Source organism: Cebus imitator, unplaced genomic scaffold (assembly GCF_001604975.1).
Source record: "Cebus imitator isolate Cc_AM_T3 unplaced genomic scaffold, Cebus_imitator-1.0 Scaffold118, whole genome shotgun sequence".
NCBI lineage: Eukaryota > Metazoa > Chordata > Mammalia > Primates > Cebidae > Cebus > Cebus imitator.
Window position 1 is genome coordinate 1271273 of NW_016107433.1, and position 13582 is coordinate 1284854.

The following is a 13582-nucleotide window of genomic DNA, read 5'->3' on the forward strand; positions in this document are numbered from 1 at the left end:
AAAAAAAAAAAAAAAAAAAAAAAAAGATTCATCATGGAGATCACCTCCATCAGGAAGCTATTCCTAACCCCAGCATCATTCTACATTATCTGCTGTTGGTTCTTAAGCTTAACACCATGTCATATTGAAATTATGTTTTTGGCTGGGTGCAGGGGCTCACACCTGTTATCCTAGCACTTTGGGAGGCTAAAGCCGGCGATCACTTGAGGTCAGGAGTTGGAGATCAGCCTGGTCAACATACCAAAACCCTTTTTCTACTAAAAATACAAAAATTAGCCAAGCATGGTGGTGGGCGCCTTGGTACTCAGGAGGCTGAGGCATGAGAATTGCTTGAACTTGGGAGGCAAAGGTTGTAGTTAGCTGAGATCATGCCAGTATACTCCAGCCTGGGTAAAGTACAGGTCTGATGGTCTCTGTGGGTTCTCTGTGGTCCGCTTTTTTTTTTTTTTTTTTTTTTAAACCCCTTGGGCTTTTTTTTGTTTTTTTTTTTTCTTTCTTTTTTTTATTTTTTTTTTTTTTTTTTTTTTTTTGTTTCTTTTTTTTTTTTTTTTTTTTTTTTTTGAGACAGATCTTGCTCTGTCACCCAGGCTGGAGTACAGTGGCGCCATCTTGGCTCACTGCAACCGCGACCTCCCGGGTTCAAGCGATTCTTCTGCCTCAGCCTCCAAGTAGCTGGGGTTACAGGTGTGCCCCACCACGCCCAGCTAATGGTTTTGTACTTTTAGTAGAGACGGCATTTTGCCATGTTGGCCAGGCTGGTCTTGAGCTCCTGACCTCAGGCGATCCGCTCACTTCAGCCTTTCAAACTGTTGGGATTACAGGAGTGAGCCACTGAGCCCATCGCGTATGTCATAATTAGTAGGAAATCCTAGCTCTTTTCAACTCTTGGGGGCCTCAGGTCGACACAGAGAAGGGCCCTCTCAGTAGACAGGTGGTGACCTCTGGAAAGCAGTAACTTCAGCACTGCACCTTGTCCAGGCCTCCCAAGCCTCAGGGTATTCATAGTTTGAACATCTCTGTCTGGGACTCAAACTGGAAGAACTGGCTCCTGGATCTTCATTGTAAGGGAGCAGGATACCCCGATCTTTATTCTGAGTTAAATCTGGGTGAAACTGTGAGTGTTCTCTCTGAGCTCAAGCCTCTCTTATTCTTTTTTTTTTTTTTGCGACGGAGTTTCGCTCTTTTACCCAGGCTGTAGTGTGGTGGTGCAATGTCAGCTCACTGCAACTTCCACCATTGGGGTTCAAGCGATTCTCCTGTCTCAGCCGCCAAGTAGCTAGGATTATAGGCCCCTATCACCACGCTCAGCTAATTTTTGTATTTTTAGTAGAGACGGGGTTTCACCATGTTGGCCAGGCTGGTCTCGAACTCCTGACCTCAGGTGATCTGCCTGCCTTGGCCTTCCAAAGTGCTGGGATTACAGGCGTGAGCCACCACGCCTGGCCCCACCTCTGACTCTTGAATGAAGACCAGGAAGGTTTTGCAGTCACCCAGTGGCAGTGCACTGAGTCTTGTGGTCCCAAGTTCACTGGGATTGATTCCAGCAGCTCTGGGCCTTGTGTGGGATTTCAGCCATCCATGCAGTGTGCTGGGGAAGTGAGAGACAATGGAACAGGGAGTTAAACTGCCAGGGTGGGTATGGTGCATTAGCAAAGAAGTGGAAACCTTCCAGGAGAATGAGGTTAGGGCAGAGTCCCAGGGAAGTGGTTTGTTGTTTGTTGCAATGGGACCAACCCCTGTAGGAGGCCTAAAGGGCTGGGAAAGATATCCTTGAAGGAGGCCTTGGAGAAGCAGCTTTCTGAGCCCTGGTGGGTGATGGTGTTAGAGAGCAGGCCTCCAACACTTCACACCCCCATTTCAGAAAAGATGAGTCAGAGTAATAAGAGGAATGATTTTAACATTTTAGGAACATGGGACTTCAGCTAGGATAAGGGGCCCCAGCAGAGGAGTGAGGAGGGTGGGCGCCCTGACAGCTGAGGCTGTGTGTGTTCCTGCCGCCTCTCAGGGTTGAAGAGCAGCATGAGACTGAGGCCCAGGGAGATATGAGTCAAAGCTGTGAAGCTCAGGCCATCCATTCAGCTAGACCCTGCGTTGAGCCAGGGCTCTTGAACAGCAAAGCCATACTCCTGACGCAGAAAATATATGAGAGCCAGCACTTGGGATTTTTTTTTCTTTTTTTTTTTTTTGAGACAGAGTCTCACTCTGTTGCCCAAGCTGGAGTGCAGTGGTACGACCTCAGCTCACTACAACCTCGCCTCCTGGGTTCAATTGGTTCTTGTGCCTCAGCCTCCCAAGTAGCTGGGATTACAGGTGTGTGCCATCACACCTGGCTAATTTTTGTATTTTTAGTGGAGAACAGGGTTTCACCATGTTGACCAGGCTGGTCTTGAACTCCTGACCTCAGGTAATCCACCTGCCTCAGCCTTCCAAAGTGTTAGGATTATAGGCATGAGCTACCATGTCCGGCCAAGACTTTTTTTTTTTTTTTTTTTTTTTTTTTTGAGACGGAGTTTGACTCATGTTACCCAGGCTGGAGTGCAATGGCACGACCTCGGCTCACCGCAACCTCCGCCTCCTGGGTTCAATTCTCCTGCCTCAGCCTCCTGAGTAGCTGGGATTACAGGCACGCACCACCATGCCCAGCTAATTTTTGTATTTTTAGTAGAGATGGGGTTTTATCATGTTGACCAGGATGGTCTTGATCTCTTGACCTCGTGATCCACCCACCTCGGCCTCCCACAGTGCTGGGATTACAGGCTTGAGCCACCGCGCCCGGCCAAGACTTTGGTTTTAATGAGACTGCATTTCTGGAGAGGGAGGGCTGAGGAGGATGGCTGGTTTCCTTTGAGTTTTCCTGGCTGTGCTGACTTGTTCTCTCTTTGTGCATAGGTGTAGACGGGGCACTGCCTTCAGAGCAGGTCCTGCCAGCCTCTCTGGAGAGGATGCCCTCGTGTCCGTGATGGGCTGTGGGACAAGCAAGGTCCTTCCTGAGCCACCTAAGGATGTCCAGCTGGATCTGGTCAAGAAGGTGGAGCCCTTCAGTGGCACTAAGAGTGATGTGTACAAGCACTTCATTACAGAGGTGGACAGTGTTGGCCCTGTCAAAGCCGGGTTCCCGGCAGCAAGTCAACATGCACACCCCTGCTCCAGTACCCCAACTGCTGGCCACACAGAGCCTCCCTCAGAACCACCACGCAGGGCCAGGGTAGCTAAGTACAGGGCCAAGTTTGACCCACGTGTGACAGCTAAGTATGACATCAAGGCCCTAATTGGCCGAGGCAGCTTCAGCCGAGTGGTACGTGTGGAGCATCGTGCAACCCGGCAGCCATATGCCATCAAGATGATCGAGACCAAGTACCGGGAGGGGCGGGAGGTGTGTGAGTCGGAGCTTCGCGTGCTGCGTCGGGTGCGTCATGCCAACATCATCCAGCTGGTGGAGGTGTTCGAGACACAGGAGCGGGTGTACATGGTGATGGAGCTGGCCACGGGTGGAGAGCTCTTCGATCGCATCATTGCCAAGGGATCCTTCACCGAGCGTGACGCCACACGGGTGCTGCAGATGGTGCTGGATGGCGTCCGGTATCTGCACGCACTGGGCATCACACACCGAGACCTCAAGCCTGAGAATCTGCTCTATTACCATCCAGGCACTGACTCTAAGATCATTATCACCGACTTTGGCTTGGCCAGTGCCCGAAAGAAGGGTGATGACTGCTTGATGAAGACCACCTGTGGCACGCCCGAATACATTGCCCCAGAAGTCCTGGTCCGCAAGCCCTACACCAACTCAGTGGACATGTGGGCGCTGGGCGTTATTGCCTACATCCTGCTCAGTGGCACCATGCCCTTTGAGGATGACAACCGCACCCGGCTATACCGGCAGATCCTCAGGGGCAAGTACAGTTATTCGGGGGAGGTGAGTCTTCCCTGTCCCTGTCCTGGGATATTGGGGAGGCACCTGCAGGGGCAGGTATATCCTGCCACTCTCAGCCAGAGGTACGTCCTCAGGGCTATGTTCATGAGGGCCAAGCAGGTCACATAAAAGGGAAAAAGTGAGACTGTCTGAATGTAGTTTGGGTTTCCTCAAGGTGAACTCCGAGGCAAGGACTTGGGACCAGATAGTTTATTTGGGATGTGCTTCGAGTAATTACAGGTGAAGGAGTGGAGAAAGTGAGGTGGGAAAGGGAGAAAGTCAGTAGAGTATATTGAGAAGTATATTGCCACTGTGGGCCACTGGGGACCTTGGTAATAACCATGTGGAATGGGCCTCATGTTGTACCACCAAAGGGCAGGAATGTGAGTTTCTTCTTTTTTTTTCCTTTTAATTCACTGACTCCTGTACCTCATGGGTTGAGAATTTCTTCGAAGGTACCAAATCTCTGGCGCTTCTTGGCTGTCCTGTTGCCAACTAGTGCTGAAGAAAGTCTTCAGGCAGAGAAGCAGAGAGATGCAGGCACTGGCAGTGGGAAGCTGTCACCAGGCACAGAGCAGTGTGCCGCAGCTGCAGATGGGCTCGGGTGAGCTGAGAGAATGTGGGCAGGGCCTTCCCAGCACCTGCTCCGTGGGGCCCCAGGCAAGCTAGACTGAACATACCCATCTCAGAGAGCAGCTTCTTATCTCTGTCCAGTTTTGCCACACAAGGAGCTTCTTAGTGTCCAGATATTCTGATTTTTTTAAAAAGAGAAGCTAGACAATCTGATCTTTTTTTTTTTTTTTTTTTTTGATGGAGTCTCGCTGTTTTGCCCCGGCTGGAGGCTGGAGTGTAGTGGCACAATCTCGGCTCACTGCAATCTCCGCTTCCTGGGTTCAAGTGATTCTCCTACCTCAGCCTCCCAAGTAGCTGGGATTACAGGCATGTGCCACCTCGCCCGGCCAATTTTTATATTTTAGTAGAGACGAGGTTTTGTCGTGGTGGCCAGGCTGGTCTCGAACTCCAGACCTTAGGTGATTTGCCTGCCTTGGCCTCCTAAAGTGCTGGGATTACAGGCATGAGACACCACTCCTGGCCAGAAAATCTAATCTTAAAATGTTAGAATATTCTGATACACTGCTTGAACCCGGAAGGCAGAGGTTGCAATTAACTGAGATCGACAGCCTCGGCGACAGAGCGACTCCATCTCAAGAAAAAAAAAAAAACTAAAAGAATATTCTAATTCACATATTTAATCAGCTTCTTGTGTGCCAACAAACACTAACCTGTGGGTCAGATTCAACCAGCATGCCATCAGTTTGTGTCTTTGAATCCAGTGGTAGTCCAGATACCTCTCAAATGTGTGAGTTTTTAGCACTGTTGGGAGCCGAAGGAAGGTACAGAATAGTGAGAGCTGGTTGGTCCTTAGGAAGGATGCTGACTGAGTGGAAGACAAGACTGACTGCAGGAAGCAGCGAGCATGGCAGCTGGAGCCCAGTGGTGTGCTGGGAAGGCTGTGAAGAAGAGAGTGTGTGCCAGCTTTATGTGGGAGGGAGGTGGGCTTTGCAGGACAACAGGATTTTGCCAAGGCAGTGAGGGTCCCCTCTTCTAGGAAGTTCCTCATAGAGCCCCCTCAGGTGTGGACCTGCCAAGCTGCTATCCATGCGTCTTGCACATCTGTGGATGCGAAAAAGCTCTGGAGTAGCTCCCTTCTGTGGCCCAGCTTTCCTCCCATGGGTGTGGGCCAGGCCTTCTCTGGCTCCAGCCAGCATTTCTTCAAGAGTCACCCAACAGATGGCTGGCGCAGCTCATGCCTGTAATCTCAGCACTTAGGGAGACTGAGGTGGGTGGATTACTGGAGGTCAGGAGTTCAAGACTAGCCTGGCCAACATGGTGAACCCCCATCTCTGCTAAAAATACAAAATTAGCTGGGTGTAGTGGCGTGCGCCTATAATCCCAGCTGCTTGGGGGTGCTGAGGCAGGAGAATTGCTTGGACCCAGGAAGCACAGGTTGCAGTGAACTGAGATTGTGCCATTGTACTCCAGCCTGGGCAAAAAGAGTGAAACTTCTTCTCAAAAAAAAAAAAAAGTCATCCAACAGCCTCACGCCACTTACTTTGCCTTCAGCGCTTGAGGTCCTATGCTGTAGCACCTTCCCTGACAGCTTCCGGATGTGGCTTTGGGGTCCATCAAGGACTTCCTTCTGCTGGGGAGGGGGGTAGCATTCTCTAGGGGCATCCCCATGTCATATCTCTCAAAGGTGGCACAAGGAAGGGAGGGAAGCTTTCCTCTTCAGGCCGACTCTGTTGTAGGCACAGAGGAGGGTATCTGTTTGTACCACTCTTAGGAGATGGTTGAATAGGAGTCAAGCGGGTGGTGTGAAGATTTATATCAGTAACTGGAACCGGTGGGCCTAGGGGTGAAGGGGCTACTGTAGAATACCAGGTGGTTATTGCAGAGTGGTCAGCGTTGTGGAGAATTCAGTCCTGGCCCACTGTCATTCTCAGATTTTTTATTTATTTTTATTTATTTATTTATTTTTTTTAATTAAAAAAAATAAAGACAGGGTTTTACCATGTTGGCCAGGCTGGTCTTGAACTCCTGGCCTCAGGTGATCTGCCTGCCTCGGCCTCCCAAAGTGCTCAGATTACAGGTGTGAGCCACCATGCCCGGCCTCTCAGATTTTTTTTTTTCCTCTGTCTCTTTTTTTGTTTTTAAGAGATGGGGTTTTCCCATATTGGTCAGGCTGGTCTTGAACTCCTGACCTCAGGTGATCCACCCACCTTGGCCTCCCAAAGTGCTGGGGTTACAGGTGTGAGCCACCACATCTGGCCCACTCTCAGATTTTAAGTGGAAAGGTGGGTTCTGCAGAAAATCTGGCTGTCAGTCCTGGTGTGGTAGCTCACACCTGTAATTCTAGCAGTTTGGGAGGCCAAGGTGGGTGGATTGCCTGAGCTCAGGAGTTCAAGACCAGCCTGGGGAACACGGTGAAACCCCATCTCTACTAAAAATATAAAAAATTAGCCGGCATGGCGGCGTGTGCCTGTAATCACAGCCACTCAGGAGGCTGAGGCAGGAAAATTGCTTGAACCTAGGAGGCGGAGGTTGCAGTGACCTGAGATCGTGCCATTGCACTCCAGCCTCGGTGACAAAATGAGACTCCATCTCAAAAAAAAAAAAAAGAAAAAAGAAAAAAAATCTGGCTGTTACATGCTTATAGCACTGGGCAGTAAATGGGACCATATTGATACTGAATGAGAGCCTGGGAAGCCAGAGCATAGTCCTTAATACTCAATTAACAGTCAGGAGTCAGGAGTGGCCAACAGTGAATTAACTGTCTCACTCAGGACCATTCCAGTCTAATTAGATTTGATTCAAGGCTCAGATAAAGCTTTGGGTTTGGTTCCCAGCGTCATCATGGCAAGTGTGAGCTTTTGGGTCTATGGAAGGCTCTGGGAAGAGTGAGAGGAGCAGGCACAGGTGGTGATGGAGCAACCTAAAGATGAAGCCCCTTGATCTTGATGATGATCCTCCTCAATAACGTTGGGGCAGTGACCTTATGTTTACTTAGTTCTCAGATATGGATTGGCCATCAGTTTGGCACAATCTGTAGCTATAAACCAGTGATAAGAAATCCTTTCCATGGCTGGGCACAGTGGCTCATGCCTATAATCCCAGCACTTTGGGAGGCCAACGCAGGTGGATCACCGGAGGTCAGAAGTTCAAGACCAGTCTGGCCAATGGTGAAACCCTCTCTCTACTAAAAATACAAAATAAATAAATAAATAAATAAATTAGCCAGGTGCAGTGGCAGGCACCTGTAATCCCAGCTACTCGGGAGGCTGAGGCAGGAGGATTGCTTGAACCCGGGTGGCAGAGGTTGCAGTGAACCGAGATCGCACCACTGCACTCCAGCCTGGGGGATAGAGTAAGACTCAATCTCAAAAGAAAAAAAGAAATCCTTTTCTACAGGGGTATGATGGCTCATGCCTATAATCCAAGCACTTTGGGAGGCTGAGGTGGGCAGATCACCTGAGGTTGGGAGTTCAAGACCATGGAGAAAACCCCATCTCTGCTAAAAATACAAAATTAGCTGGGTGTGGTGGCGGGTGCCTGTAATCTCAGCTACTTGGGAGGCTAAGGCAGGAGAATCACTTGAACCCGGGAGGTGGACGTTGCAGTGAGCCAAGATTGTGGCACTGCACTCCAGCCTGGCGACAAACTGAGACTCTGTCTCAAAAAAAAAAGAAAAGAAAAATCCTCTCCCAGGCTAGGCACAGTGGCTTACATCTATAACCTCAGCACAGTTTAGGAGGCTGAGGCAGGAGTATCACCTGAAGCCAGGAGTTTCAGACCAGCCTGGGCAACATAGTGAAACCCCATCTCTTAAAAAAAAAAAAAAAATCAGCTGGGTGTGGTGGCACACCCCTGTACTCTAGCAACTCAGGAGGCTGAGGTGGGAGGATCACTTGAGCCCAGGAGTTCAAGGTTGCAGAGAGCTATTTGTGTCACTGCACTCCAGCCTGTGTGATAGAGCAAGGATGGAGCAAGACACTGTCTTTTTTTTTTTTTTTTTGAGATGGAGTTTCGCCCTTATTGCTCAGGCTGGAGTGCAATGGCTAGATCTCAGTTCGCTGCAGCTGCCACCTCTGGGGTTAAGCAATTCTCCTGCCTCAGCCTCCCGAGTAGCTGGGACTACAGGTACGTGCCACCACACCTGGCTAATTTTGTATTTTTAGTAGAGACGGGGTTTTCTCCATGTTGGTCAGGCTAGTCTCAAACTCCTGACTTCAGATGACCTGCTCGCCTTGGCCTCTCAGAGTGCTGGGATTATAGGTGTGAGTCACCGTACCTGGCCTGAATTTTTTTTTTCCTTTTAGACGGAGTCTCACTCTGTCTCCCAAGCTGGAGTGCAATGGCATGATCTCAGCTCACTGCAGCCTCCATCTCCCTGGTTACACTGATTCTCCTGCCTTAACCTCCTGGGTAGCTGGGATTATAGGTAGGTGCCACCATGCCTTGCTAATTTTTGTATTTTTGGTAGAGATGGGGTTTCATCATATTGGCCAGGCTGGTCTCAAACTCCTGACCTCAGGTGATCCGCCTGCCTCAGTCTCCCAAAATGGGTAGGATTATAGGCGTGAGCCACCAAGCCCAGTGAAACTGAAATTTGATCTGTAAATGTCTGACGCTTGAGAGGCTGATTGTGTTCTGGGAGCTCTGCATGGTGCCAGGCTCTTGAGAGTCCATCTGGCAGAGGGGACATTTGAGCTTAGCTCAGGAGTCAGGGAGAGAGATTTCCCAAGATACACTGACAGAGGAAAGACTCTGCTACAAGCCTGTAGGTTTGCCGAGTTCCTGATTCTGGCAGTTATTGATCTGGCAGTTTATCTAAATGGGGCTTGTGCAGTCTTGCTAACTGGCTATTGATTACCTGAGGGTTGGAAAATGACGAATGGGGTGGGGAGTGTATTCCTGTCCGCTCCTACTGTAACCGAAAGACCGGTCCTTAGATTCTGTCCACTGCTCTGCTGGAATCACAGGACAGCACTCTGGGGCTCACAGTGAGTGAGTGAATGTTGAGGCACTGCCCAGCCTTTTCTCCTACTACCCTTTTCCTGGAGCTGAAAAGCATCAGTTTGTAGCTCCAGAGGCAAGTCCCGGCAGGCTCTGGTGGCCCTTATCTGTAACCAGGAGCTTGGCTGACCCCCAAAATCAGATTCTACCACCCCCTGTGGAGAGCTCCAGGACATTTCCTGGGGGAGGGGTCCTCATCATGAGATGAGGCTCTCTCAGCTGGAGACCAGTCCAGCAGACCCTCAAGCCCCAGCTAGACCTATTGAATCAAACTCTACATTTTAATGAGATTCCAGGGGATATGTATGAACATTAGGAGTCTAAGAAGTACCAGCCTCTTCCACTCCCTGGCAGGGCCCTGGTTCCTCTTTACGTTTTTGCATGGAGGTGAGGACAGACATCACTAGAATGGGCCCAGCAATCACCCCTTCCAGCCGCTCACTTCACAGCCAGACGGTCTACTGGTAAGCAGAGGCAGCATCTCCTTCAAGTTTCTGCCAGCAACCTGGCATGCTTTTATAGCTCTGTCCCAGAACACTAGGATAGGCTTTTTTGTTGTTGTCCTGGCCACTGCCGACCCACAAGCACCTGCGCATACCTGGGGAAAATGCAAGAGACATGAAGGCCTGTTCTTCCCATACGTGGAGGTTGAGATTGCCTGGGGAGAAGGAACTGGAATAGGAAATGGCCATAGAATGAACCTGCATTGGCAGGCACATGTGAACACAGGCCTTGACACAGAGCCACTGGGCCTGGGCAGTCTGGAACATGGACTGTGGTGTTCAGGTCAGGTGGTTGGGTCCTGACCCCACCTACTCCAGCCATCTGTCCTATATGTATGATAGGTGTTTGCCCTGATGAAGGCCTTCTAAATGAGCAAGGCTCTGCCAGGAGAACCTCTGTGAGAGAAAGAGTGTGCCATGCTGAGGGGGGATGTTGCTGTTTGAATGGAGGACCTCTGATGCAGCAGAGTTTGGAGGTATGCATTCCTCACCAGCCAGTGTCTCATGGTGCTTGGTGCCTTTCTAGGGGCACCTTTCCTGTTCCCTGACCCTGTAGAGTGCTGTCTCCAGTACACCAGGCCCTGTCCAGTGTGCTTGTTTCCTGCGGGCTCCATCCATGCAGCCCCAGTCCTGTGTCGCGTTCAGTGGCTTCCATGGACTTGAATAGAAAGCTTCCTCCAGAAGATGAATTTTGAGAAGGAGGAGGCCCCAAGAAGCAGGCATTGCTGGGTGCTCCAGAATAAAAAGGAGATTGGGAGTGACACAGCAGAGTTTGAAAAGGCGGGAGGCGGGCCTGGTGTTGTTGGGAGCCCTCTGCACTGTGGGAGGAACCCTCTGGGTTCTGGGTAGTGGAGGAGGAAGGAAGCAGAACGAGGGAAGGGAGGCTGGCAGAAGGAAGGCTAACTGGAGGCTATTGGAATAATTCCCTCCTGGCTTCCTGGGGATGTTTGGGGCAGATCAGGGATCCCGGGGGGTGGGATCCACATGGTATGCGTAAGTCATAGCGTTGCAGGTGAGGGAGTATGGGGCAGAGCCCTGCTCTGCAGGAGGGACGTCAGCTTGTATGGGCAGGCTTGGAGAGGATTCCTGGCTGCTCTCTGACCTGGAGAGCACGTGGGATCCTACCTACTATCCTGGCACTCCAGATCCCCCAGCCGGAAGCCCAGGCCCTAGACACCAGCCCACTCCATACACACCACTGGCCCGAGTCATTGCTTCCATTCACTTTCCACCCCAAGCTTCTGCGTAAACTGTTTATGCTGCTCCCCATGTTGGTCTTAGTTGTTTCCTTTAGGAATAATGCTGCCTGCTGCCATTGTGTGGTGCCTACTGAGTAGCAGGCCCAAGGCTGGGTATTCTGCACCCCTTATCTCCAGTCACTGCCAAGTAGTACGTAATCTTCTCCTTACAGATGAGGAAACTGAGGATGGTGAGGTTATGTAACTTGGCTGTGGTCTCCCAACTGGAGGATGGCAGGTCTGGGATTTGATTGCAGGCTGCCTTGGCTTCAGAGTTCTTGGCCTGTCCACTGCTACAATCTGCTCTCCCTGGTACATGTGCCTTAGCACATTGCTGGTGTCTTGTTTCAGTGCTTTCTGGGCTGTGATCTATGGATACATCTCTCCCCTCTAGCCGGTAGGGTCCTTGAGGATAGCATGTACATCAGTACATACAGTCTCCACTGTCATGTCCAGGCCTAGTGCACAGTGGTAACTGTATGCTGGGTTGAACTGGAGTATTTATAATTGATAACTGGTAGGGGAACTTTCTCTTAGCTTCTCCTGAGGGGAGCACCAGTGGCTATTGGTGATGCCCTGGGAAGGGTCCGAAATGTTACTGCTGGCAGGCAGACAGCCTGTGCAGCCAGTGGAGTGCTCCCAAGGGACCAGACTTCCACGAGGAAGCAGAGAGCCTGCTGGCGATGCACTTAGGCTGCTGGCCATAGCTGCCTGTGGGCATGGGCTGGGGGAGGATTTGAAGGCCCAGGGCTGGTGCATGCTCGTCAACTTTTAGGGCAAATACAAGACTCTTGAAAGAGGAACAGATGCTGAGGAAGAGATAACTGGAGAGGAGAAATCTGAATGTTTACCCAGCACCCAGAGGCACTGGAGTGGAGAGGGCACCCTGGAGTGGAGAGGGCACGCTGAAGTGGAGAGGGCACGCTGAAGTGGAGAGGGCATGCTGGAAGTGGTGGGGAGACACAGGTTGGGAGAGGTAGGGAAGGCCTGTGTGAGTGTGAGAGCAGTCTGAGGACACAAAGAGTCACCTTGAGAGGTGGCTTCCCGTCACATGAGGCCCGGGAGTCCTAGAGGAGCTGTTTCTAAAGGATGGCACAGAAGGTGAGTCATCAGCTGCAGACTCATGCTAGAGGACTGTCAGGGTCCTCCAATGGGGAGAGTCTGTGATTCACTTGACATGAAATGTGACATCCTTGATGTCAGTGCTTTTGTCAAGAGTTCTATTCCTAGAGGCAGGACGGATGAAGGGGCTTTTGTAGGATTGATATTAGAGTGATGCCATTAGGAGCTTTTCCGTCTGCTGCCTTCAGTATCCTGAATTATCACCCTCCTCTGCTTGGGCAGTCTCTGAGCTGTGGGTGAGCCAGGTGACTGTACCAGGAACAGATGGGCTTGGGTAGAAGTTCTCACAGCCCTGTAAGTGCTGCTTGTGAGGGGAAGGCCACCTTCAGGGCCACTCTGTTGCTGCCTGGGTGACAAAGGCTGGTGGGAGGTGGCTTCCCAGGGGTGGGTGTCTGGGCTGCAGGTTAACCATACATTGATCTGGGACCAAATATACCTGAAGGGGCAGTGAGCTTGGTCACCTATAGTTCTATTTTTTTTTGAGATGGAGTCTCACTCTGTCTCCCAGGCTGGAGTGCAGTGGCGTGATCTCGGCTCACTGAAGCCTCCACCTTTTGGGTTCAAGCAATTCTCCCACCTCAGCCTCCTGAGTAGCTGGGATTACAGGCATGTACCACCACGCCTGGCTTTTTTGTATTTTCAGTAGACAGGGTTTCGCCATGTTGGCCAGGCTGGTCTCGAAACCCTGACCTCAAGTGATCCGCCCACCTCAGCCTCCCAAAATGCTGGGATTACAGGCGTGAGCCACCATGACTGGCCCTGATTTCCCCACTTTTTTTTTCCTCGAATTTTTTTGTTTGTTTTTGAGAAGGAGTCTTGCTCTGTTGCACAGGCTGGAGTGCAGTGGTACAATCTTGGCTCACTGCAGCCGTCGCCCCCAGGTTCAAATGATTCTCCTGCCTCAGCTTCCCAAGTAGGTGGGATTACAGGCTCCAGCCACCATGCCTGGCTAATTTTTGTATTTTTAGTAGAAACAGGCTTTCACCACATTGGCCAGGCTGGTCTCAAACTCCTAACCTCAGGTGATCTGCCTGCTTCAGTCTTCCAAAGTGCTGGGATTACAGGTGTGAGCCACCAGGCCCAGCCTCCCCACTTATTAAAGTGACTCTAACATGCCTTGGGATGTAGAAGATAAAATGAGGTGCAGAGAATATGGCATGTCTCAGTGCTCTCTAGGTGACAGGGCTTGGTTATGCAGCCTGGTTTCTATGCTCTTTTTTTTTTTTTTTTTT

At 50.7% G+C, this 13582-nt stretch overlaps 1 protein-coding gene across 2 annotated transcripts in view; it reads left to right on the forward strand.

Moving 5' to 3' along the window:
• The window catches only part of PSKH1 (protein serine kinase H1), a 39981-nt gene that overhangs the window by 13165 nt on the left and 13234 nt on the right, over positions 1 to 13582 (forward strand). For both annotated transcript variants that reach the window (XM_017539441.2, XM_037742309.1), the window contains one exon: positions 2890 to 3916. In XM_017539441.2, coding sequence (XP_017394930.1) covers positions 2960 to 3916 — 957 coding nt within the window. In that variant the 5' untranslated portion in view covers positions 2890 to 2959. The remainder of the gene's footprint in view (positions 1 to 2889; positions 3917 to 13582) is intronic.